At 35.3% G+C, this 25,287-nt stretch overlaps 1 protein-coding gene across 3 annotated transcripts in view; it reads left to right on the top strand.

Annotated features, from left to right (window-relative positions):
* Positions 1–25,287, top strand: part of slc8a1a (solute carrier family 8 member 1a) — a 49,273-nt gene extending 23,986 nt beyond the window's left edge. For 2 of the 3 annotated variants that reach the window (XM_081358075.1, XM_081358076.1), the window contains exons 3-9: positions 8,213–8,316; positions 10,166–10,183; positions 14,614–14,682; positions 15,945–16,072; positions 20,112–20,211; positions 22,195–22,467; positions 24,547–25,287. In XM_081358075.1, the coding sequence (XP_081214201.1) occupies positions 8,213–8,316; positions 10,166–10,183; positions 14,614–14,682; positions 15,945–16,072; positions 20,112–20,211; positions 22,195–22,467; positions 24,547–24,923 (1,069 nt within the window). In that variant the 3' untranslated portion in view covers positions 24,924–25,287. The remainder of the gene's footprint in view (positions 1–8,212; positions 8,317–10,165; positions 10,184–14,613; positions 14,683–15,944; positions 16,073–20,111; positions 20,212–22,194; positions 22,468–24,546) is intronic. The other variant, XM_081358077.1, reaches the window with a different exon arrangement.

The following is a 25,287-nucleotide window of genomic DNA, read 5'->3' as shown; positions in this document are numbered from 1 at the left end:
CATGTTGTATTGTAATATCAATAATGATAATCGTTAATCGTTCCTTTAAAATCGTACAATATTTTGTGCATTTTTTTAGCACTTTGGAGTTTTATCTTTGTTCTTTGTGTTTTTATTAATGAGTAAACATTAGTAAAAACATTACATTCAAATACAATATTACATTAACATTAATTCATCTTCCAGGCGCTGTTATCCAAAGCAAAATATACATTTTATCAGTGTTTGTGTCAGTGTTTAGTATTATTTATATACTATTATAGTATTTATTAATATTTTACATTTTTGTATTTGTATTTTCAATACAGAATTATTATTCATTTTCAATCAGTTCTTTCAGCCTATGTATGAACGCTGATCAGATGGCATTCTGTTGTAATCACCGACGGGAAAAGAGAAACTTCAATGCAGTCAGAAAAATGGATCCCATCCCATTACAGATCTTGGAAGGGAAAGTAACAGTCTGTTCCTGGCTGTGGTAACAATACACAGCAGGAGTTCATCATGAGCCCCATTGGAGTCCTGGCTTTACACATCACATCGGCTTACTAAGCTATGGGTCTTCGTAGCATGGCTTCAGTCGTGGACTGGGGAAAAACAGCTAATGAATATTCCAGCTCACAGTCACAATCTGAGAGTCAAGAGCCAGGGGCTTTCTGATTTGAAAAGCGCTGGCGCTGATTAGCTTTTTGAGTGGAGAAAGCCTTAATGGCATTAAATTGGGTTTAAATGGGTCAGTCACAAACCGGATGAGAGAAGGGTCACTAAAAGTTGTCGTAGTTGATCATTTTAGCTCTGTATGGTTTCTTCTAGGATGCTTCTTTGTGTCCTTACGTCATTACGCAATTAACTCAAAGATTTGAAACAGCGTTCTTAGATTTTTCAATTTTCTTTTTCATTTTAGTTACATTTTTACAAAGTTCTTTAGTAGTCCAACTTAGACTAACGAAATGAGATGTTGCCTTGTCAAATAGCTGAAATAAAATTATTTTGAGTGTTTATTTTAGCTTTTAGTTTCAGTTAACGATAAACACCCTGTTTTGGAGTTAAAGAGATAGTTCACCTAAAAATGATCATTTACTCACCCTCATGTTGTTCCAAACCTGCAGGACCCCATTGACTTCCATAGTATGAAAAAAAAAATATGCATATATTTTCTATGGAAGTCAATGGGGCCCTTTAACATTTTTCAAAATATCTTGATATCTAGATAATTTATGCGGCTCGCTACTGTCTTGTTTGGAGTTTCTTTTCAACTGAATAACTGGAGTAAATATAAGCAATGCATCTATGCTTCAGCTGGCATGCTGATGCCTAGTTATCGGAATAAATATAATTGGCTTCCTGCGTGTAGATTATTCATTACTTCCATCTCATGGCTTTACTGCACTGACATACATTTCATATGTATGCATGCTGTGACATGTATATGCATGTTGTGTGTAATTAGGGGCCAAGAACCGAAGGTGCGGAGGCATCTATTGTAATCGTTAGTGTTCTCATTCTTCTTTTTTTTCCGACTGGGAGTCTATGGCAGCCCATAGAACCGCTTGCGGGAAAGTTATGAAATTTGGCACACTGATAGAGGACAGTCTAAAAAGTCACCATAGCACATTTGGAGTCTCCAACTCAATCTCTCTAGCGCCACCAACTGTCCAAAGTTTCACTCATATTTATGCTAATAACTTTTGAACCGTAAGGGCTAGACACAAGGGCTAGACCCCCCTCCCCCCCACCCCCCGATTCCTTGGCTCAAGCCGATTCGATTGCACCCTATGACATCATTTTCCGTCATGGAAATTTGTCCGCCATTTTGAATTATCTGAAAAACCTACTTTTTCTAACTCCTCCTAGGCCGATGCTCCGATTTTCACGAAAATTTAACCAGATCATCTACAGACCATGCCGACAAAAAGTTATGGAATTCATAAAAATTGGTCAAACCGTTCTCGAATACCGAGCAAATTAATTGTACGTATCGCTTACGAAAACAGACATAAGGCTGTATAGAGCTGGTAAGTCCCGCCCATCTGTAAAACCCCAAGTGGACCTCTAGGTTGAAAAATCGTCAATGCAAGTGAATGGGAGAAAATAATTATTTTCTGGTCCCGATTGAATTGTGCAATGAATGTGAACATATGTTGTCTGTGAATTTTTTATATAATTTTTCATGTTTCATGTCATCACAAGCATGACCTGAGGCTACATGCTGCATTTCGGCACAGCGCCACCTACTGGTCTGGAGATACAAAAAATGGATATTTTAGCTTATAACTTCTGAACAGTTTGTCCAAAAATCATAAAATTTGTCTCGTTAGATTCAGGGCAACATGCCGAGTCAACTGATATCCAATTTTGCCATATCGGCCATTTTGGCTGTCGGCCATTTTGAATTTTGTGCAAAAATGCTGTATTTTAATAACATGTGAACAGATTGTTACGAAACTTAGTATGGGTCATCAGCACGATGCCCTGAAGGAGCGTGAGAAGTTTCGAACCAGCGCCACCTAGTGGTCAAAAGTAATAACAACATTTCCAAAAATGCTAATAACTTTTGAATAAATTTGCCTATTGAAATACCACTTGTCTTAATAGATTCCTTGGTTCACGCCGATAACCTAGATACCAAGTTTACCTCATTTGGCCGAACTTCCTGTCCACCATCTTGATTTTCATTCAAAACCTACTTTTTCGAACTCCTCCTAGACCGTTTGTCCGGATTTCGTGTCGATAGACAAAACAGTTTTCGTATAGCGCAGCAGCAAAGTTGAGGCATGATGCCAAAAGGACTATTCAGGCTTTATCTCTGCAATGCCTTGACATATTGACACTAAACTTTGTATGTGTCATTGTCACTTCACTCTGACTACATCACATCAGTTTTGTAACTGCGCCACCTATTGGTCGAAAGTGATAATCCATTAAATCTTATTTTTTAATTACTTTTTATATGATTTTTCAGCCATTTCGCCTAAAATCCTCTTTAAATGTCTTTAATTGCTCATTGTTGCAGTTGGTCTGACACTTTCAGCCATGTCTTTTCGTCTTATTCTGCTTGGCCCCGTTAATTCGTGCTTGCAGCTATATTTTTATTATATTATGATCTGTAGATATATTTACCAATTTGTGGTGATACCAAATAACACCAGGCACTGTTTATAACCTGCAAAAAATGTGTCTTTGGCTTTTGCAAGCTGGTGTCACAGTGGCGCTCTGTGCTGCAGGTTAGTTCTGTCCTTGCCCTCCTGGTTTAAAACCATGCTGGCTTCTCTTTTACTCAAGCTTGAATTATTAACATAGACACACACACAGTTGCTGAAGTTGACCTTACATCTTCATTGGTCATAATACTGTATAGAAGCATTCATGTGTATTGCACACTAGCGAAGGTCATTGTTTATTTAAGCAACAGCTATATGGCCAAAGGCCTTTATTATGACTTAAGCATTTAAAGCCATATTTGTTACTCATATCATATAATTTATGCCTCCAAACCAGTATGATTCAAAAGCACATAACAGCTCAATTAAAACAAGAAGTTAACAGCATAAGCAGCTACAAATTTAAGCTATTTAATGAACTTTTCGTCAATTTTGTCATCATTTATTCACCCTCATGTTGTTCCAACCATGCATGACCATGTATTCTTTCTTCTGTGGAAAACAAAAGGATCAGTTTGCAGAATGTGACAGTGCATACAATAAAAGTGGGGACCAAAATGTGTCATTTTTATTATTATTATTTTTTTCAATTCATATTTTGCTAATTTATTTTTATTTCAGTTTTACTGCTTTTTTTTTTTTTTTTTTTTTTTTGCCAAGGAAACATTTCTAATGAAAAAAACACATGGGTGAGTAAATTATGTTTTTTTTTATTGTTTTTTAAAATTCATTCCTTGTTTTTATTCCATTTTTATTCCAGTTGTTTTATTCTGCTTGTTTAGTCATTGTTTGGTGTTGTGTGTCAAAATGACAGAGCTGGAAATAAGAATAATTTGTGTATGAGGGAAAAATCCACCACTCTTCACATTAGTTTACTCTCCATATTTGGTAAGCACTGCTGCTGTAGATGAAGCGCCTCTGGATATCATCAAACATGGGGATGGTGTGCTGTGGATTGGCCCATAAAATCAATTGATAGACTGCTTGTGTTGTTTTCTATACTGGCAGAGGGCGTTCTAACATAACTTATTTTGGGGTAAATTACTCCTTTAAAAGCATGTTGCTCCATCTCTACAACTTTTTTTAAACGTAAGTAGCATTTTGTGTGAACAGCCCCTCAGCGAAAGAAAGTGTTTGGGCTTAGTAAATTGTGTAAACAGGATGTCTGGCATTGTTGCACAGGCCTTCCCTTTTAACAAGCCGTAACACAACACAGTGCAGCATGTCTGGGGTTGGGCTCTGTAAACCATGAGTGTGTACAGTATGTGTACGCAGACAATGGCACTGTGCTCTCTTCCATACTCAGGCCTTTGTCTCAATTTTTCCTTTTTGTTTATGTCATATCAATCTGTGGTTTGTGTTTGATGTTTTTGTATTATAGACAGGCAGTCACAGAAAGACATGTGGACAATCTTAAGAGCATGAGAGGGAGAAAGTGTGCCTTATAAAATGAAATATTCTTGAATGTGTTCTAGATTGGCTAGGAGGTTTTCAAACATGCAAAACGACGGCCATTCGTGTTCTTCACATTCAATATGACAATGATTTAGCTAATGCCAGCTTGATTTGTAAATTTAGATTTTTTTTTCTTGTTACTCATTATCTAGATTATATTTTAGATTCAATTTTAGATTTTTTCAATTTAGATTTTCTTATTTAATCATAATATCTTTTTTTAGCTTGTCCCCATCTATTGTCTAGCTCTATTAACTAATATTCATATTTTAAAAACAAAATATATGGAAATTAAAGGTATAATTAGTTGATACCTCTGTACATATGTATTTAGATTTTAGACTTATGTATTATTAAAAATAAAAGTTTTGTCCCCATGTTTTAACCACTTTTTTTTTTACATTTAATGTAATTAACAAATTCATAACTTATAATAATTATTACAAACTTGTCATAATGACATCATCACCCTTTCACATACTTACGGAGTCCCTAAAGGGACATGGTAATGGAAAAAAAAAAATGAGATGGAAGGAAAATAATAATTCAATGCTTTTGCGTTCGCACATAAAACTTTTGAATTCCCTTGAGAAACTTTGCGTTTGCTTGCAAAGAACTCAAATCATTGACATATGGTGATTTTTTTCCATCACTTTAGGGGCTCCATACAAACTAAACTCTTCAAGGACAAGTTAAAGTGTTCCTATTATCACTTTTCTTATGTTATAATAGGTTTGCCATTAAGGTGAAATTTTTAAATTTCAACTTTGATCCTGTGATTTTGTACAGTAAACAGTTGATCATTGAAATGTGAATGTTTGTAGAAATATCATATGTAGTTTGAAGTACTGTGACCATTTGTTAAACTATTATATCAACCTTGTTACCTTTCTGAATGCATAATGAAATTCCAGCTAATACATTTACTGTATTTAGCTTGAGATAGAATTTGTTAATACTTCAATACATTATTTGGCTGGTACAATGTTTATAATCTTGATGTTCTTAAAAAAAATCACCTCATCACACAGAAAAAGGCACCTGTTTCATAGAGTCACCCACTACGCTTTTTAATTCTCTGTTGTTCCCTAGCAGAAGTGTGCTGGTGGCAGAAAAATTCAAGATTTTGTGACAAGCGGAGCTTACTGTAGATGCCAACAGTCAAGAGGAAGGGTTTATTTTGAGCACATGTCTGGATGAAGGTAGAGAGTATTTCAAGGGATGTGTTTTAGCTTTCTGTGTGTACTGTCTTGATGAGGCGCCCACGCTGTTCGCCGATCAGCTGATGCACATTGCACAAACAAATAGCAAGAGATGGCTGAAAACTGCAGTTGCGTTTGGATTGGCTGGTTGTTGTTTTTTTGTGTGTCGTTGTGTATATGTTTTTTTGCTTGTGAAATATATCATAAATATGTCCATTCAACCTAATATAACGGGAAAACGCAACAATTTGACAAGGAGGCGATGTAGCAAGAGCTGTCTAAAAACTGCCAGTTGCGATCTTTGGTTGATTTTAAACAATTTCGGTAAAAAAAAATTTTTGTACAAATACATTTTTGCGATTTCATATGAATTGGTAGGACATGAAACGTATGAAAATGTATGATTTTTAGAAAAAAGTAAGCAGGAAAGGTCCTCCCCTATAACCCCATCCCTAAACCTAACCACCACTGAGGTGTAAACAAATTGTACGAAAACACACGAGATCGTATGACTTCATATGAATTAGCCACCAATTCGCCCAAACTTAAATATAGTTACGAATTGCCATGAGATTGCGTTGGTCCATCATACAGTCCCTTCCTATCGAAGTGGGTTGTTCTTGGTCTAACAGAATGAGATTTGAACTTTATAGATTATTTTTGTGTTGCAGTTTATTACAATGACTTGTGTAATGGTCTTGATACTATTTAAAAAAAATTATGACAAAGGGAGATTGAGGGATAGCCTGTTGTTGTATTATTCACAAAACCGGACAGAAGCACTTAAAGGGCTTTTAGGCCAGTATAATCTAGTAAACACAGCTGTGATTGCAGATCATTTTTCACATGATTTCCATTGCCCCTGACTCTCACATCATATGGTGATATATATGCTGCTCTGTTTGATTGTGAGAATGTAAAGCACTCATTGGATAGATAATAAACATGCACATCATGTGTAGATAAACAGTTCATTCAGACTGAGCACAAAATGTCACAGATTTTTCCATTTCCTTCAGGGAATGAATCCAATTTTTTTCTAAAAGCTCCAGAAATTGCTATTAAATGTATGTATGTATATATATATATATATATATATATATATATATATATATATATATATATATGTGACCCTGGACCACAAAACCACTCACATGAGTCAGTTTGTTAAATTTAAGATTTATACACCATCTGAAAGCTTAATAAATAAGCTTTCCATTGATGTATGGTCTGTTAGGATATGACAATATTTGAAACTATTTGAAAATCTGGAATCTGAGGGTGCAAAAAAATCGAAACATTGAGAAAATCGCCTTTAAATTTGTCCATTTATGTTCGCGATTGTGCAGCATTCACTCACAAAATAAATGTTTTTTATATTTTTATGGTAGGAAATTTACAAAATATCTTCATGGAACATGAAATTTACTTAATATCCTAATGATTTTTGGCATAAAAGAAAAATCGATAATTTTGACCCATACAATGTATTGGCTATTGCCACAAATATACCCATGCTACTTATGACTGGTTTTGTGATCCAGGGTCACACACCTGGATCATATATAACATTTATTTTCATTGCATGGGAAATAACAGTGTCGATATCCTGCATAGCAGCTCCTGTTGTGTTCAAACAAAGAAAGAAATATTAATAATGACTTTTTTTTTCTTTTTTTTTGAGTGAACTGTTGCTTTGTTTTTCATTTTTTATTAACGTTTTATGTTGCTTACAACATAGTCGCTTGTCCATATTCTTTCATTCTGCTTTTCTTTGCTTTCGTATATTTCTCCAGCATGCTTCTACTCTTTTCTTCAGCTCTTCAGCCTATCTCATGTCTGCAAACTTGTGCTCTTTTTCTTTCTCTCTTTCTCTTTCAGCAAAACTATTCAGATCAATATAATCGATGACGAGGAGTATGAAAAGAATAAGAACTTCTTCCTGGAGATTGGAGAGCCACAAATGGTGGAAATGAGTGAGAGAAAAGGTGGGATGTCGTCTTCCCCTGGTCCCACTTCCCGGTGTGCTGCCATCTTCAGGGCTGAACTGGAAGTGTTAATATGCAGAGCCAGCAGAGCAAACAGTCCACCCACAACCTCTCTAAACCTAACGTACACTATAAAGTGTATCTTGTCATTAAATCAGAGGTCTTCAACCCTGCCCTGCAGAGTTTATTTCCAGCCCGTTTCAGCTTGTGATTTTCAAGCGTGTGTTTGATTAGGGTTGGAGATAAACTCTGCTGGACAAACTTAGATGATCAAATAGGAATGGAGAGTCTTGTTTCATAATTATTCAGGGATTTGATTGGCTCGTGAACTTTTTGTTTAGAGGCCCAAATGTGAACACACAAGCATGCTTCATTCCTCAAATGTGATTTTATGTTCCCCCCACAGGAAGTCCATAAAGGTTAAAATTCTTGACCACGAGGAGTATGACAAGCATGCAAACTTCTTCATAGAGCTGCAGGAACCAGAATGGAGGAGGAGGGGATGGACAGGTGAAAGATAGCAAAGAAACGATTGAAACAAAACTTTTTTCTGCATCCGCCTTTTATTCTGGCTTCTGTCTTCCTCCGCTCCTCCTTCAAAGCTGATCCTCTACTTTCATTCTACTGTTGCAGTAATGCAGTTTTCCTCCCGCTTACCGCTCAATTTCAGTGGATATATCCTCCATATTCCCTCCTGGCCAGAGGTTAAGAGCTCTCTCAGAGAAAAGCTGTCGGGACTGTTACTTCAGGTCAGGACGAGACGAGGACAATTGAAACCATAATGTGCTGCCGAGTGCCGATACATGGGATTCCTGCCAAATTCCAGAGCCTGTGAGATTTCATGGTCTCTGTACTAACAGAACCATATCGATTCAGCAATATGATGTTAGATTTTTCTTGACGTCGTACTCATTTTTCAAATTTGATATTGTTAATATTACTTTGTTTTAGGGCGGTCAATTGAACTAAAAATATAAGATAATTGATTACATCATTAATCACAATCCCCCAAATGAAGATCATTTAAGATGTTATGTATTTGTGTGTTTTATCTCCATTCATTCATCCCAATCCAATCAGTTGTTTGTCAATCTGTTGAAGTGTTACTTTAAAACATTAAAGTAATTATGAACAGGTCATGAAATATTTATTGCATTATTATTATTATTATTATTTTAATCAGTCAATCTAAATTAATGTTAAATTGAATGTATGATTTTTTCTAAAGAAATTAATCATTTTTGTTCAGCAAGGACACATTAAATTGATCAAAATTGGCAGTTAATACTTTACATCATAACAATAACATTATTAAGATTTCTATTTCAAATAAATGCTGTTCTTTTGAACCTTTTATTCATCAAAGAATCCTTTTAAAAAAATCTAAGTTTCCACAAAAACTCCACACATCTGTTTTCAACATTGATAATAATAATAAATGTTTCTTGAGCATCAAATCGCCATCATGTGACACAGAAGACTGGAGTAATGATGCTGAAAATTCAGATTTGTCATTTTCATCATGCTTTCATCATTCAGATTTTTAAATATACTAGGTAAACGAATAAATGCAGCCTTGGTGAGACTTCTTTACAAACATATTTAAAAAATCTTACCAATCCCATACTTTTAAATGGTAGTTAATACTGTATATAATGGAGTATTTAGATGTCCAAAATTCATAAAGTCCCCCATTTATCAATGTTTGATGAAATCACAGTTCAATTTCAGAGACAATCTCTAATCCCCATTCTCACAAAGTCCAGCAACACAATCTTATTGCACACTATCCCTGTCTGTGTTACTGTGTTGGTTCATTCATAATCATTGTGTTCTTTCTCTGTCTCCGTTTTACCTTTCTTTTTTGTCCTGTCTCTCTTTCATTTGTCTACATCAGCTATGTTGCTGCATGAATGTGGTAAGCTGTCTCTTTTTCCCCCTAATCTTTATATCTGTAAATCACTTTAAAAATGTTCATCTCATCACATGATAATGAAAATGTTTATTTATTACTATGCATAAGCTCTTTGTTCAAATTTAGACCATTTTTTACCTATCCATGCTGCAAAGACCAGCATTGTTTTCCATGCCAATTATATGCTGGTTAATGCTGTTTTGTTGCTTGTCAAGCAACATTTTAACTTTACAGCAAGGACATGCATATTTTGTGATATATTTGGACTCTATTTCTCATTGTCTCCGTCTTTATCAATTCTGGTCACCAAATAATCAAATTACGCTAAAGCTTATTCATTTCGGCCAATACCAACATAATTTCCTATCTTTACTAAAACCAGAAAATTAAAACATGAAATGAACAAAGAGTGAGTTCATTTTTGCTGTGTTTTTATGATTTTAGGTGGATTTGTGAAGACAGGTATGGTAATATATCACTGGAAATGCTTAGCTAACTCTTTACCAGCTACTTAATCTAACTTGCTTCGCTAACCAAGCGAATGAATTCGCAGTCATAGATTTCATTTTTCTATCATAATCTTTTCTTCGATAGATAAGCAGCTTTATGGTAAGAGATTAAATTTTACTTTTCACCAAGCTGACAGCTAAATATAACATTGGGTGTGTTTGGAAACTGGTTTGCTGGAGCCTTTGTTTGTCACACTGCTTAAACTACTATTTTAGTGTGTGTTGTTCGCTTGATAGGCTCATTTGCTCAAATAGAACCAGAGACAGATACTAAGTGTCTAATTTGCTTCGCTTTCTTTCCTGTTAAGTAACCCTTACAGCAGAAATAGCTCGCATGACCAGTCCAGGAGACTGTCCAGTAGAATAGATTTCAGTTTGTTCATCATGGCTGTGTCTGAAAGTAATGACTATAATGCTTATTTCTCAAAAAAAAAAAATTATATTGAATTGCCAAAAATATAATGTAAATAAATTTAGTATAATTATGTTTTTATAATTAAAAAAGTATTATTATAGATAATAATTATAATTATTTTTTATTTGATAAATAATCATTTATTTTTTATGTCTGCATCCCAAAATAAGGACTACAATGATTATTTCTCTGTAGAAATTGGATTGTAAGTGGGCAAAATTATATTTAAATGACTTTACATTTTATAATGAGAAAATATTATTATAAATTGTAAACAATAATATCAATTAAGTTTAATTTGATAAATTATTTATATTTTACGGCTATGTTCATTAGTAATGTCAACAATGCTTATTTCTTTGTAAAAACTGAATTTTAAGTGGGCGAATCCAAATTTAAATTGATTATAAATAAATAATTTAAAAAGCAATTCATAAATTATTATAAATAAGTTATTTTATATGATAAATAATCATTTATAATTTACGTTTGTTAACCACTCCATCAGACATTTTTATTCTTATAACCAATTGTCAATTTCTTTTTTTGAATTAATAATATTTGTAAGTTTTCAAACACAATCCATGTCTCTAATAAAAACTAAACATGTTTACTTTATTTTCTGAAACTAACTCATATAATCAATTAAAACATAATTACGGTCTCATTTTCAAGTTGTGTACACATCACTAATTTATAAGGTTAAGATTTTTTGCTGTGGCAGTGCTCTGAACCCACTGGAATTGTTTTACTTGTGAAATGCCACATTTGCTGCATGCCAAAAAATTTCACAAAAGACATTGTGTGATGGGCAACAGCATTACCATTATTGCCTAAGGCAAACGGGCTGGTTCCTAATGAGAATGCATATTCTGCCTTAAGATGACGTGTCTGCTTTCATAACAGTCTTGTCAAACTCGCTCAACTGTGATAGCACTCACATTGATTCTTCAAACACCCTTTGCACTTTGAATATTGTGTCCAAGGAGTGTCTGTTACTGGAAAATTTCATCACCAAGAGAACAGTGCATCCTAAACTTAACATATACTGTATGTCAGTCAGAAGAATTTAATGAATGCTATTCAGGCGAGGGTGTGGTTGATGTTTTACGTTGCAAGTTGACGTCATGTTGATGTGTCATGACATGTTATACTCTATCTAAAAGAGTTTTAAACAGCAGTTCTCTAATAATAATTATTATTATATCATCATAGTGTTCATTATCTTACACTCTAAAAAATTGAGTTTTTGCTGGGACCCAATGTTGGGTCAAATATGGACTAACCCAATGTTGGGTTAAAAATGCCATTTAAAAATGGACAAACGCAGCTGTTGGGTTACATTTTTAATGTAACCAATGCAATTTGTCCATTTTTAAATTGCATTTTTGTCCATTTTTGGTTTTGTCCAAAATGCAATTTGTCCATTTTTAAATTGCATTTTTTAACCCAACATTGGGTTAGTCCATATTTGACCCAACATTGGGTTAAAACAACCCAGCATTTTTTAGAGTGTAACTATTGTAGCCTTCATGACCCATTTCACCATTTTTTGACCTTGTATGACATAAATTCATTGAGATTACATGAATTATTTGTAACTTAAAAAAAAATACATTATTTTATATACATATTAATATATTGAAATATTATATCATTTAAATATTAAACATATTAAATTATAAATATAATTGAAACGTCCTCTCATATTCAACTGCTTTTTTCCCCAATCAAATAGTTTAAATATTTGTATGAATTCAGGAATGGTGAGAGAACATTGTTTAAATCCAGTCTGGCTTGCGCGCTTCCCATGAAATGTTACTCCACTCTTCCACCAAGGTACTTGCAAGTTCTCAAACACGTCTGAGGGCGCACATACTGTAGTTAAACGGGGTTTAGAAAGGTCTCTCATCCTTCCCTCGGGTCATTTTGACCCGAAACTCATTTTTTTATGTTCTTCAGAGGGGTCCAATACCCTATGACTTTTGTCGCACTTGAACCACAAATACACACACAAAAATGTAATGGATTCAAGGAGTTTTGTGGTTGAAATTTAAAAAAAGTAACAAATCCTTCCCTCGCGGGTCAATTTGACCCCCTTAGGAATGAATGGAATGCGAGGAATGCTTCAGTACACATAGGAAAACCTAAAAATGCTCAAAATTCAAACTAAAAATGCTATAACTTTAGCAAAAAATTATTTTATAATGTCTAAATGTGTATCTCAATGCTTACTGAAGAGAAATGACTTTAGGACCCAGCGGAACAGCTCATTTTCTCCAAATAGAGCTATAAGGCCATCTAGTGGCAAAAGTCATAAAATATCATGTTATATATTTTTCCACAAGAGGTCGACAAAAGCAATGAATGAAATTGTGTTATTTCATATGAAGAATGTGAGGAATGTGTGTGTGAGGAATTTATTTATTATATATTGATTAAATCTAGTAATTTAAAGGTAAATAAAATAAAAAATAACAAAAAATCTCCAAAAAATTGCATTAAAATATAGAAAAAATATTATCAAAATAAAATAAAATAAAATAAGCTTTCTGGACAAAAAAAAAACAACAAAAAAAAGTAGTATAATTTTAGGGTTTCGGGTCATTTTGACCCACGAGGGAAATATGTGTTACAAAGTGCGAGAGAAGGATGAAGGTTAGATATTGTATCATAGTTGCCAAGTCCGCTTATACTACGCGACTTTGGGCTTTTTTTTTTAGTAAGTCGCGTTAAAACAGCACGGGTTGCGGGTTGCGGTTTTTTGGGCTTATTAAAAAAATATGGTTGCTTGTTAGGAAAATCTGATAATTCATTTTCTTTACATCACGGTTGCCGTTTTCTCAATCTCCAATACATTGATTGACACTGTCTGCTCACAGCTATAACCAATCAGTGCAATCATAAGTGCTGTGGTGTAGCCTAATTCGTCAAAACATTCCGCCGAATCCGCCCCCTTATCCCCCTAATTGTAGAAAAATCCCTTTCAACGTGCAGGCGTGCGCGACGCTGTAATCCAAGCTATGATGTAAATACACATATTTCAATTTCTACAAACAATGCCTCCAACGAAGTGGTCCAAGTATGGCAAAAAAACACAACAAAGACTGGGAAAAGGATAAACAAGTGAATAGGTCAAGTGGTTGGTGATCAGAGTAAAGTGACTGTAAAACGGATATATTGGAAATAAATAAATGATAATGCTGAAACTAAATTATCTAATAATATTCTATTAAGAATGTGTGTATATATATATATATATATATATATATATATATATATATATATATATATATATATATATATATATATATATATATATATATATATATGTGTGTGTGTGTGTGTGTGTGTGTGTGATATTGTAAGCCTATGAATTACTTATACAAGAATGTATAAGAATGTATACTATAGTCTACTTACTTGTATAAGAATGTATACTATAATATACTATATTAGATATATATTAGTATATCTAATAATATTGGGCTTATTTTGGGCTTGTTTTTGAAGCTCCAGTTGCTTATTTGTCTCGCGAGAGTTGGCAACTGTGTATTGTATCAGACTTAAATTGTCTACCACCTGTAAGCTGTTAGCATCTTAAGGACTGTTCCACTGGTGCATGTGCAATAATTATTTATGGTTCATTGAACAAGCATGGAAAACATTGTGTAAACCCTTTCTAATACAGATTTGTTAAGCTTATGTGGATTTTACAGTTATTTTTAAAATACAGCCTACCGAAAAGGGGACGTTTCTTTTTGTTGCTGGGTTTATATACTATGTACACTATAATTAATCTGTCAAAGAGGCAGTACATATTTGCTCTGTTCTCTTAAGTGATAATTGGAATTTTCATAATCTGCTTTATAAAGCTTTATTTAGTTGTGCACCATCACAGATAAAGCTCTGTAAATCTGTTAGCATCTGTGCTAACACTGTTCAGTCGATGTGTTTGGGCTCATCAGGCAGGGATGTGTACCGGAAAGTGCAGGGTAGAGACAAGCCAATCCCCTCCACCATTATCAGCATCACAGGTATCAGTTTTCCTCTCCTGTTCATCCCTTTCTCTTCCTTTTAATTCATTCTTCATTGTGTCACTAATATAAATGTGTGACCTCATATTGCGTGTGCATGTTTGAGCCAAAACCCTGGTTGATAAAGCGATTGTGAGGATGAAAACAGTTAACTGTCTCATTTCCTCATTAGTGTAACTTGCAAGAGCTATAGTATTTACTTTACAGGTTTGGAATAAAGTGATTAATGCTAAATGCATGCATTTAATCACATAAGTGTTTTGAATCAATGCAATATACTGATTGACTTTAGCGGAATTGTCTTATTGTGTTATCTTAAAGGGATAGTTTACCCAAAAAGGACATTTCTGACATCATTTACTTACCCTCATGTCGTTCCAAACCCATAAAACTTTGATTTATATTCGAAACACAAATTGAGATGTTTATAATGAAACCTGAGAGGTTTCTGTCCCTCCTAACCAAAATTTAGAAGATCCGAAAAGTTCATAGAGGCATAGCCTAGTAAAATGAATCCAGATGAACCAAGCGATTTAATCCAAGTCTTGTAAAGAGATACAATCGCTTTATATGAGGAACAGATTTAATTTAGGGTGAGGGTGAGTTTATTTACCTTAATATGTAAGTTTAGTAAAAGACACATTTTAATTTGAGAGTAAACCATCCCTTTAAAAGGAAAAGTTTACCCAAAAGTAAAAAACAAATTGCATTTCCAGCCTTTTTTTTTCGTCCCATCCACTTTCCTCATATAGAAAACAGAAACTCGGGACATTCTGCCAAAATTCTCCTTCGGGATTCACTCAAGAATCAAAATAATAGTGGTTTGGAGCAACATGGGAGTGACAACATTTTATTTTTTGCGCGAACTGTTCCTTTAAATATCTTTTTTGAGTTATCCATTCATTAGATTAGTAACGTTGTTCGTTATATGTTTAAACCATCCAAAAGGCCTACGCCTACAAACATTTTTTCAAGTCCAGATTCACAGCATTGCATTCTCATATTTAAAAAAAAAAAAAAAAAAAAAAAAACATAGCATAGCTCACATTGCAGATGTTACGACTTTATTGAAACCCTGCAAATGATGTAATCATACAAATCTGCATCTTTGTCCACTGTTAAGTGTGGTTTTATAAGGAGTGCACGTGAGCAAACCAAATCAACTCAACTTCTTTATGGATTTCATGAAAGACTCACCATCTTGTTTTGTTCCTTTCCATCACATATCCTGTACCTCTTTTTGCTTTGTCTATCTCTCTCAGAGGATGGGGAAGAGGACACCCTGACTAAAAAAGAGAAGGATGAGAGGCGTGTTGCTGAGATGGGACGCCCGACACTGGGTGAACATGTTAAACTTGAAGTAATCATTGAGGAGTCCTATGAATTTAAGGTACCTTTTTTGCTCATAATAAAGCTGTCTTGGAAAAATACATTCAGACACCCATCAATGTTCAGACACTCACACAGACTCACACATTTACTATAAGGTCAAGTGATGACATTTTAAGCATGAATCAGGGTTTAGAAGCCCTTAAAGGTGAATAAGAGGATGAGCGAGCATCTGGACATGAGTGATGGTATCCTGAAGTAGCCCCAGCTGGAGACAATTCAACCTTTAATTTCTCCTCAGATACAGAAGACATGGAGAGCTATTACCGTAACCTTTCAGAGGGACTGTCGCTTTATACATGTTAACAGTGTCCATTTTCCATCTCTAATTCACCTCTCCAGTTCCCTCCTGTGTGCGTCAGAGGGTTTATTCATTTTCATCTTGTCCGTGAGATTAATTTGCTTTGACTCGAAGGAAAATGATTTCCTTATATCCTGAAGATTTGATTGAATCGCACAAAATTATGTTCTGATGGTTTGATACTGACTATAACTGTCACAACTGATGTGGTAGTTCTCAGAATGAAGACGAGGAGGATTATATGCCAACTTTCTTTAATAAACATGAAGATAATACATAGAGGAAGGCAGCAGGAACGATCACACAAACTACTCACATATAGACGAGAACCGACAATGAACAAAGAAATGGGGTACAAATACACGGGGAACTTAAAGGGATACTTCACCTCTGGAAAGATGAATGTATATTTAAAATAGGTCATTTATGTATAAGAAATGTGAAGAAATGTTTTAATTCGGAGCTTTCTAGACTGAGAAAAGCCAGAAAATGTATTTTTGGCTTATGTGGATGAAAGACAACAACTCCCAGAATGCACTTGCGGTTAGAGAGCGCAGTTGAAAACAACAAGAAGGTTAGGCTACTAACTTAGTGAGTCTCCATGAAGAGTTTGCCCGTGATTTCGAGATCGCCCAAAATGTCCAGGATTCGGCTTTTGCGTTCTACAGTCGCCATTCATCATGTTTACTGTGGCGAGCAGGACGAGGCTGACGGCCGCGGGAGAACGGCGCGAGGCCGGTGGCGTCATTACTGAGACGCGCCGGGTCTCGTATCTCTCATGGAGGAGCGGGAATTTTCTTAGCAATGTTAAAACGCACATCAACCGATCACTTGTTTAGCGTTCATGTAAACACTACATTCAGACTCACCAATCGGAATGAATTCAGCTAGATTGAAACAAAATGTGTGCATGTAGACAATGAATGGCGACTGCAGAAAGCAAAAGATTTTGAACGATCTCGCCCGCCGGACAAGTCTGGGAAAAGGAGGATGGTAACCCCTACTACTCAGCTTTCTCCTACTACTCAGTTTTCTCCACAGAACAAGAGCCTGTTAGCTTAGCTTCCAAAGCTGACACTGTGTGTACATTCTGTGAGTGAGATCCCACTCTCTATGGGCGGGCTGAAAATATGCGGAACAACGCCATCTACTGGCTGTAGTCTTTAGCCTCTGGCCAGAAAATCCTCCGATGACGCAAAATGATTTTTGCATCATCGGAGGATTTTTTCCAGACAAAAAATACATAAATCTCTCGTCTCAGGGGGATATGAGGGTGGAAAGCGTGGTAATTCGAAAATACTGCAGGTTTTCTACTAATACAAAGCTTAATGCTAAATCCTGAAGTATCCCTTTAATGACAGACAGAGAACTGAACTGAAGCACATGAAACCAACACACAGAAATGAAATGAACAAAAGACACAACATAATACTGACAGTACTTCCCCCTCCCATGAGGCGCGACCTGACGCCGAATGTAAAAGTCCAACTGTGGGTGGAGGGAGGGGTTTTGGAGGTGGAAGAGGAGCAGGTGGAGGGCTGGAAACAGGAGTGGGCGAAGGGCTGGAGAAGGCTGGCAGAATATCAAGGAGTCTACCCAGGGAGGGAGGGAGGGAGGAAGGGAGGGCGTCCTGGAGGCTGAAGAGGACGTGGTTAGGAGGGACCAGAAGCCTCCAGGGCGGAGCCTTCCGTTCGGGCGGCCAGGGCGGATCGGCCATTGTGACCTTTCCATGGGACTCAGGCTTGGCCACTCTTGCCGGGAACTGGTCTTGGAGCAAATCGAGGAACAGGAACAGGTCTTGGAGCAGGAACAGGTCTAGGAGCAAGTCGAGGAACAGGAACAGGTCTTGGAGCAGGAACAGGTCTAGGAACAAGTCGAGGAACAGGAACAGGTCGAAGAACAAGTCGAGGAACAGGAACAGGTCTTGGGACAGGCTCTGACGTGGTGGCGGCAAGCTCAGGCTGGGCAGGCATGACGTGAAGAAGCTCTGGAAGGGTGGTCTCGACGGGACGAGACTCTGGAAGGGCGGTTTCACAGAAGGAACTCTTTCACTTATACTTCGATCAGACAGCCATCCTGGAAACAGTTCATCAGACGATCGGTTGGGTTTAGATGGATGCGGGGAACGCCCATACTTTGTTTAAACTTCAAATACACAGGGAACTTAACGACAGACATCTGAACATAATCAGTAACCGAGGAGACTAACTAGCAGGTGATCAAGACTGAACTGAAGCATATGAAACCAACACACAGAAATGAATTGAACACAAGACACAACAATAATAATACTGATAATAACCTTCATAATTTAACAGCGATGCTGCCCTGACAAATCGGTTTCGCTGTGCTGTGTAATAGAGAAGATTAATGGATGGCAGGTTTTTCGCTGGCTGCACTACAGGAAACCCTTTATTGGAAATCTTTTTCCTAATCTGAGAAATCTGCTGAATTATAGATTGAGGGATTTTTTTTTTAAGATGTTACTTAGTTTGTGATATCTTAAAGAAATATCTGAAAGGAATAACCACAAATGAAAATTCTGTCATCATTTACTCAACATCATGTCATTATAAAGCTATATGATGTTCTTTCTCCTGTGAAACACAAAAGGAGATATTAGGAAGAATGTTCACGCTGCTTTTTTCCAAAAAATGAAAGTGAATGAGGTGGAAGCTGCCAAGCACCAAAAATAATACAAAAGCAGCACTATAAAAATCGAATAAAAATAGTTCTTATGACTAAGGCAGTATATATTTCAGGTCTTTTACCACTTTTATGATACTTTTATGAACTTTTTGGAGTCCCTGATCTATGGAAGCTTGTTTCCGCCACAAAATAAAACATTTTAAAAGATAATTGCGACTTTTTATCTCACAATTGCGACTTAATATCATGCAATTCTGACTTTATATCTCTCAACTGCGTGTTATAAAGTCAAAATTGCGAGATATAAACATGCAATATGTTTATTCTTGCAATTGCGAGTTTATATCACAATTCTTACTTTATAACACACAATTGCGACTTTATTACACGCAACTCTGACTTTATAACACACAATTGCAACTTTATATCACGCAATTCTGACTTTATAACTCACAAATGCGACTTTATAATTGCAACTCTCAGAATTGTGAGATGTAAAACCCTGCAATTGTGAGAAAAAAAGTCAGAATTGTGAAATAAAAAGTCGCAATTACATTTTTATTTTTTATTCTGTGGCGAAAACAAGCTTCCATACTGATATGCTTTCATTGTATGGAAAAAAAGTAGTGATATCATTCTTTAAAGTTTCTGCTTTTGCGTTTCATGGAAGAAAGAAAGTCATACAGGTTTGGGACATGAGGGTGATGGACTTTTCAATTTGGAGCTAATTAACTGGTAACACTTTACAATCTTTTGTTTACATCAGTTAATGTATTAACTGTAATGAAGTAGCAAAGATACATATATTTTTTACATTATGGTAATAAATATGGGAATTTATTAATAAACAATTGTTCTTTGTTTGTTCATGTTAGTTCACAGCTACTTAATAAAACATCAATAAAAACAAATACAGCTTCTAAATGTATTGGTAAATGTTGAAATTAACATCAACTAAGATTAATAAAAAATGTTTTATTGTTAGTTCATGTTAACTAATGTTAATAAATGAAACATTGTTGTCAACTGTAACCATTAAACCGTTAAAGTATTGTTAACCTAGTTGTAATGATTTTAACCCACCTTCCAGAGCACAGTCGACAAACTCATAAAGAAAACCAACTTGGCCCTTTTGATTGGAACCAACAGTTGGAGAGACCAGTTTGTAGAAGCCATCACTGTCAGCTCAGGTAGGTCACTGAGAAAATTCTGCCACATTTTACATTTTTCTCTACATACAACCTACAAAACAACCTTTGCACAGTCCCCTGCAGACTTGATCTGACAGTCAGAATGCTAGAAAACACGGTTATTTTGTTGCTTCATCTCTGAAAGGCTTGTCCTAATCGCTGTTCAATGACTGCGCTAACTTAATTAGTGTACTATTGCTATTTAAAATGTGTTGGAGCTGAATGCCTGTCTGTAGCCAGAGAGAAATGCATGTGAGTGTTTCATCAGTTAAACACCGTGTCAATCATAGTGGTGTCTGAGAGAGAAGATATAATCATAATTTGCTTTCTCATCCTGGGCAGACAGCTCTCAGTATTAAGTTGGAGTTACCAAGAACCAGTTTGGCATCTTAATTTTATTGTTTAGTAGCAAATAATGTCTTCAAAAAATTATTTTGTTTGGAAATATGTCACATTATGAAAGTAAAATGGGATGCGAATGTGCATTGTAGATATTTTTGTCAAATCCACAAATTTGGATCAAAATTGTTATTGAATTTCATACTCTTATAATTCAGTATTTACATTTGAACTATTATAACTAAAATATTTTTTGTCAACAAATGTTAAGTTTAGGTGTGCAGAAGTTCTTCAGGTCTTTAACAAGGAAAAAGACATCAGTGTGTTTCTTATGGGTTTGTTTTTTTTTACCCAGAATTCTTCTACCATCAGTCGAGCTTATTGTGAGCATGACCAAACACAAGCCAGCGCCAGTCTCTCTAAAATGTCAAGGCCTTTTGCTTTCACCCTCCGTCCGCACAGTTTTTGAAGTGTCTTTCGTCATGTAGCACAACGTATTAATAAGGAAAGCAAAGCTCTGGGACTCTGTCTTTTGCCACACACGCACATGCAGTCAGACGCATACACAAACACTCATTCTGACAGGCTTGACTGAAGCTGACAGAGCTTGTTAGTGCAGCCTGAGCCATGAGGAGAGAGGGAGGGAGATCATAATCTAAATTCCTGGGGAATATTTCTCATAATTAGACATTAGGCGGTTTATAGAGGGCTGCACTGCAGTGCTCCAGTTGTGAATCAAAATTAACTTTCTTTGTCATGATGATACTGTATTATGTAAAAGAATCATTCATATTTCTTCTCATTAAAGACAGAGTTGCTCTTTTACCTAAATTCTTGCACACTTAAACTTAACATTTTTACAATATTAAATGTAAAAAACGAAAAAAACAATTAAATATTAATCGTAAATATTAAATGTATATGGTGCATATATAATAGTATTCTTAAATATTAAAAAAACTGTAAATAAATGTAAAATAATAAATAATTGTCTTAAAATTCTCAAAAATTCTAAATGTATTTTTTAAATGATAAAAATAGAAAATAAAATACATTTATATATGTAAAATAAATGTAAATATTGGATTATAAATTTAAATTAATTTAAAGAATAATTATGTTTTTTATGTATTTAATAATTAATTAAAATGATCATCATGTTGTTGTTTTTTTTGTGTGTGTGTGCCAGGGCCAGTGTAAATGTTGTCTAACCGGTGAGTGATTATTCCTAGCTTTATTGTTCAGACAGTTATCTGGCATTAGCCAGAAATGGTTTCTTGAGCAAAAAAAATGTAGGGCAGGACTTTTCGGTAATTGATTGGATGGTTGTGGTTTGCTGTTGCTGTGAACTCCTGTGAGTGACGCTTGTTCCCGCCCTTCACAGAGAAGAGAAGAGATGTCGCTGACAGAGGGAGGGGAAGTTATTTTGATTAAAGATTATGAGGGCACATGATTTAAAAAAAAATGCACACTGCACATATACTGTAAATCATTTAAAATCTGATTGGTTTTGACTATTTTGTGTTACACCGATATGTTTATCACACACTGATGTTCCCTAGAGGAAGAGGACAGCCTGTCTCTTCACAGGAAACAAACAAACCAATCCATAATTTAAATCTCCTCTTCTTTTCTTGTCCTCAGGGGCAGATGATGATGAAGAGTGTGGGGAAGAAAAGATGCCATCTTGCTTCGACTACGTCATGCACTTCTTGACTGTGTTCTGGAAGGTTCTGTTTGCATTCGTGCCGCCCACTGACTACTGGAACGGCTGGGCGTGTTTCATCGTGTCCATCATCATGATTGGTGTCCTCACTGCATTCATTGGAGACATTGCATCCCATTTTGGATGCACTATTGGCCTGAAAGACTCTGTAACTGCGGTTGTGTTTGTGGCGCTGGGAACCTCTGTACCAGGTACTCATATTTCACTCCAAAATCAAATGAATTATAAGATCAATTTACAACTAAGCACATTTCCCCCCAAATGTTATCTATCTATCTATCTATCTATCTATCTATCTATCTATCTATCTATCTATCTATCTATCTATCTATCTATCTATCTATCTATCTGTATCTATCTATCTATCTATCTATCTATCTATCTATCTATCTATCTATCTATCTATCTATCTATCTATCTATCTATCTATGGTCTGACTGTCTATCTATCTATACTGTATGTATATATGTATATAATTTATATTACATAAAATAAAATAAATAAAAATATTCCAAAAAGAATTGACAGATGCATAATAAAAATGTTCCATAAAAAGTAAAAGATAAAAATTAATATAATGTTTTTAAAAAATGTATTACAGTTTTTCTCAATTGCTTTGGCTCAGTTCTCAAATGATTTTTTTATTTCCCAAAACAAAGTTCAGATCTCTGAACAATTCGCTTCTTTTTCACATCAGATTGGAATTTCTTATTGATTTGAACAAATTGCAAATGCTTTGGCACATGTGTGCAAAGAGTACATACAACTGTCTGCAGTTTGGACAACAAATAATTGCATATGGCTTGTTGATCAAAACTGATGACTCGATTCTCACTTACACTGTCAAACACTTCAGAACTTCTCAGACATTTTTTATTGTGCAAGCCATCACATTCAAAACGATCTATTCAATTATCATAATTAGTATACATGAATGTATATTCTAAAGTATAGCTGACATTGACATTGTTTGTAATGTCTGCTAAATTGGCACATGACCTCTAATTGCATTCGCAATCTAATTGCAAATTACCTCTAATATGAATCAACCATTTAACCATTTAACCAATCAACTTTGGGAGTATATATATATATATATATATATATATATATATATATATATATATATATATATATGTAGATTGCCCACAGCACAATCACTGCTGTAGAAGTTTTTGAGAATGGAGGACGTTCACAACCCTGAACTGCAGCAACATGCTCGTTTTTTTTTCTACATACTATTGACTTTTCTCAACAATTATGAGATTTTTGTTTAAACCCTTAATTTTCATGGTTGACTGTTGTGGTGAAAAAACAACTAAACATTTTGACCAGTGTGGCTCACACAATGACAAAAATACTTTAGATTTTGGTGGCCTTGGCCAAATTATTGACACAATAACTAGGTTTTGAAGCATGAATTAAATGTTTTGGGTGAGTAACTACATTTTGCAGACATGCTGTAAAGTTTTGAAGTTCCTGCAAACAGTTGTGAAATTTGCACTCACAGTTTAGAGAATGTTAAGACTGTTTCGAAAAATGTGCCAAAGCAATTGAGAAAAACTGTAAAAACAAATAGGAAGAAAATAGCAACACAAACAGTTACCTGGCATCGCAGTTTCCACAAAAATATTAAGCAGCACAACTATTTTCAACATTAATAATAAGAAATCTTACTTGAGCACCAAATCAGCATATTAGAATGATTTCTGAAGGATCATGTGACCATCACAGGAATAAATTCCATTTTAAAATATATTAAAATAGAAAAGAGTTATTTTAAATTGCAAGTTTTTACTTTTTAATCAAATAAATTCATCAGAGACTTCTTTCAAAAACATAAAAGAAAAAAAATAATTTTGAATGGTAATGTATATTTAAATCAGCATCATTTAATGGTAACAAAAAGTACTTTAAAATAATAATAATTCAAGTAAACCATTTTTATAGTAATAAATTATATATCATGCGATTAGATATGCATGCGATCATTTCACATTTTTGCTTTTTTTTATTACAATTTGGAAGAAAATGTGCTTAACTGTCTTGAAAACATTGTCACAATGCTTAATGGTCCTAAAAATAAGCTTAAGCTCCTTTACACAAACTCTTGATTTCTTATTTCCTTATTTGGATTTCCAGGCAAAATATGAACTGGACATGTTCTTTACAAGTTTCATAAGATTCACCCATTTATTGACGGAGCTGTTTTTGCAGCTTGACAATATTTATTCCTTTCTGTCTTTCTCTCACCACCTCTTCAAAATCAGACACATTCGCTAGTAAAGTGGCAGCCACCCAGGATCAGTACGCTGACGCCTCCATCGGCAATGTGACGGGCAGCAATGCCGTGAACGTCTTCCTGGGCATCGGAGTGGCCTGGTCCATCGCTGCCGTATACCACCAGGCAAAGGGCGAGTACTTCCGCGTGGAGCCCGGCACACTGGCGTTCTCCGTCACCCTTTTCACCATCTTTGCCTTCATCTGTGTCGCCGTCCTCATGTACCGCCGCAGGCCCGAGATCGGGGGGGAACTTGGTGGCCCGCGGACTCCCAAAATCCTGACCACAACGTTGTTTTTCAGTCTCTGGCTGATGTACATCATCTTCTCCTCCATGGAGGCCTACTGCATCATCAAGGGTTTCTAAATCAGGCACGAGAATTAGTACATTTTCGTCATTAAAATCCTTGTAAAGTGGAAAGGGTTCAAAAGAAGAGTTCAAAGCAGCCGCGGAGGACTGCAGGTGTTTTATTGTGTTATCCACTGTATGTTTTGTATGTGTTTGAATACACGTGTGTTTCTGCTGTCGAGAATATTCTAGTCTTCAAAGAAGAAAGGACGGACTAAAGGGGCTTTCTAAAGCTTTTTAAAAATTGACATCGTTTTATTTAATTTTTTGACAAAGCGGTTAAGATTTTTAGGAAAAACGTAGTATGGAAATGTTATTGATTTGGCTGACTGATTAAGCTTTAAGGCCCTTTCACACCAATAAACATAACTACAGGGTGGGC

Source organism: Scardinius erythrophthalmus (genome assembly GCF_964197995.2).
Source record: "Scardinius erythrophthalmus genome assembly, chromosome: 25".
NCBI lineage: Eukaryota > Metazoa > Chordata > Actinopteri > Cypriniformes > Leuciscidae > Scardinius > Scardinius erythrophthalmus.
The sequence above is the reverse complement of the archived record's forward strand: the minus strand, read 5'-3'. Positions and strand labels throughout refer to the sequence as shown.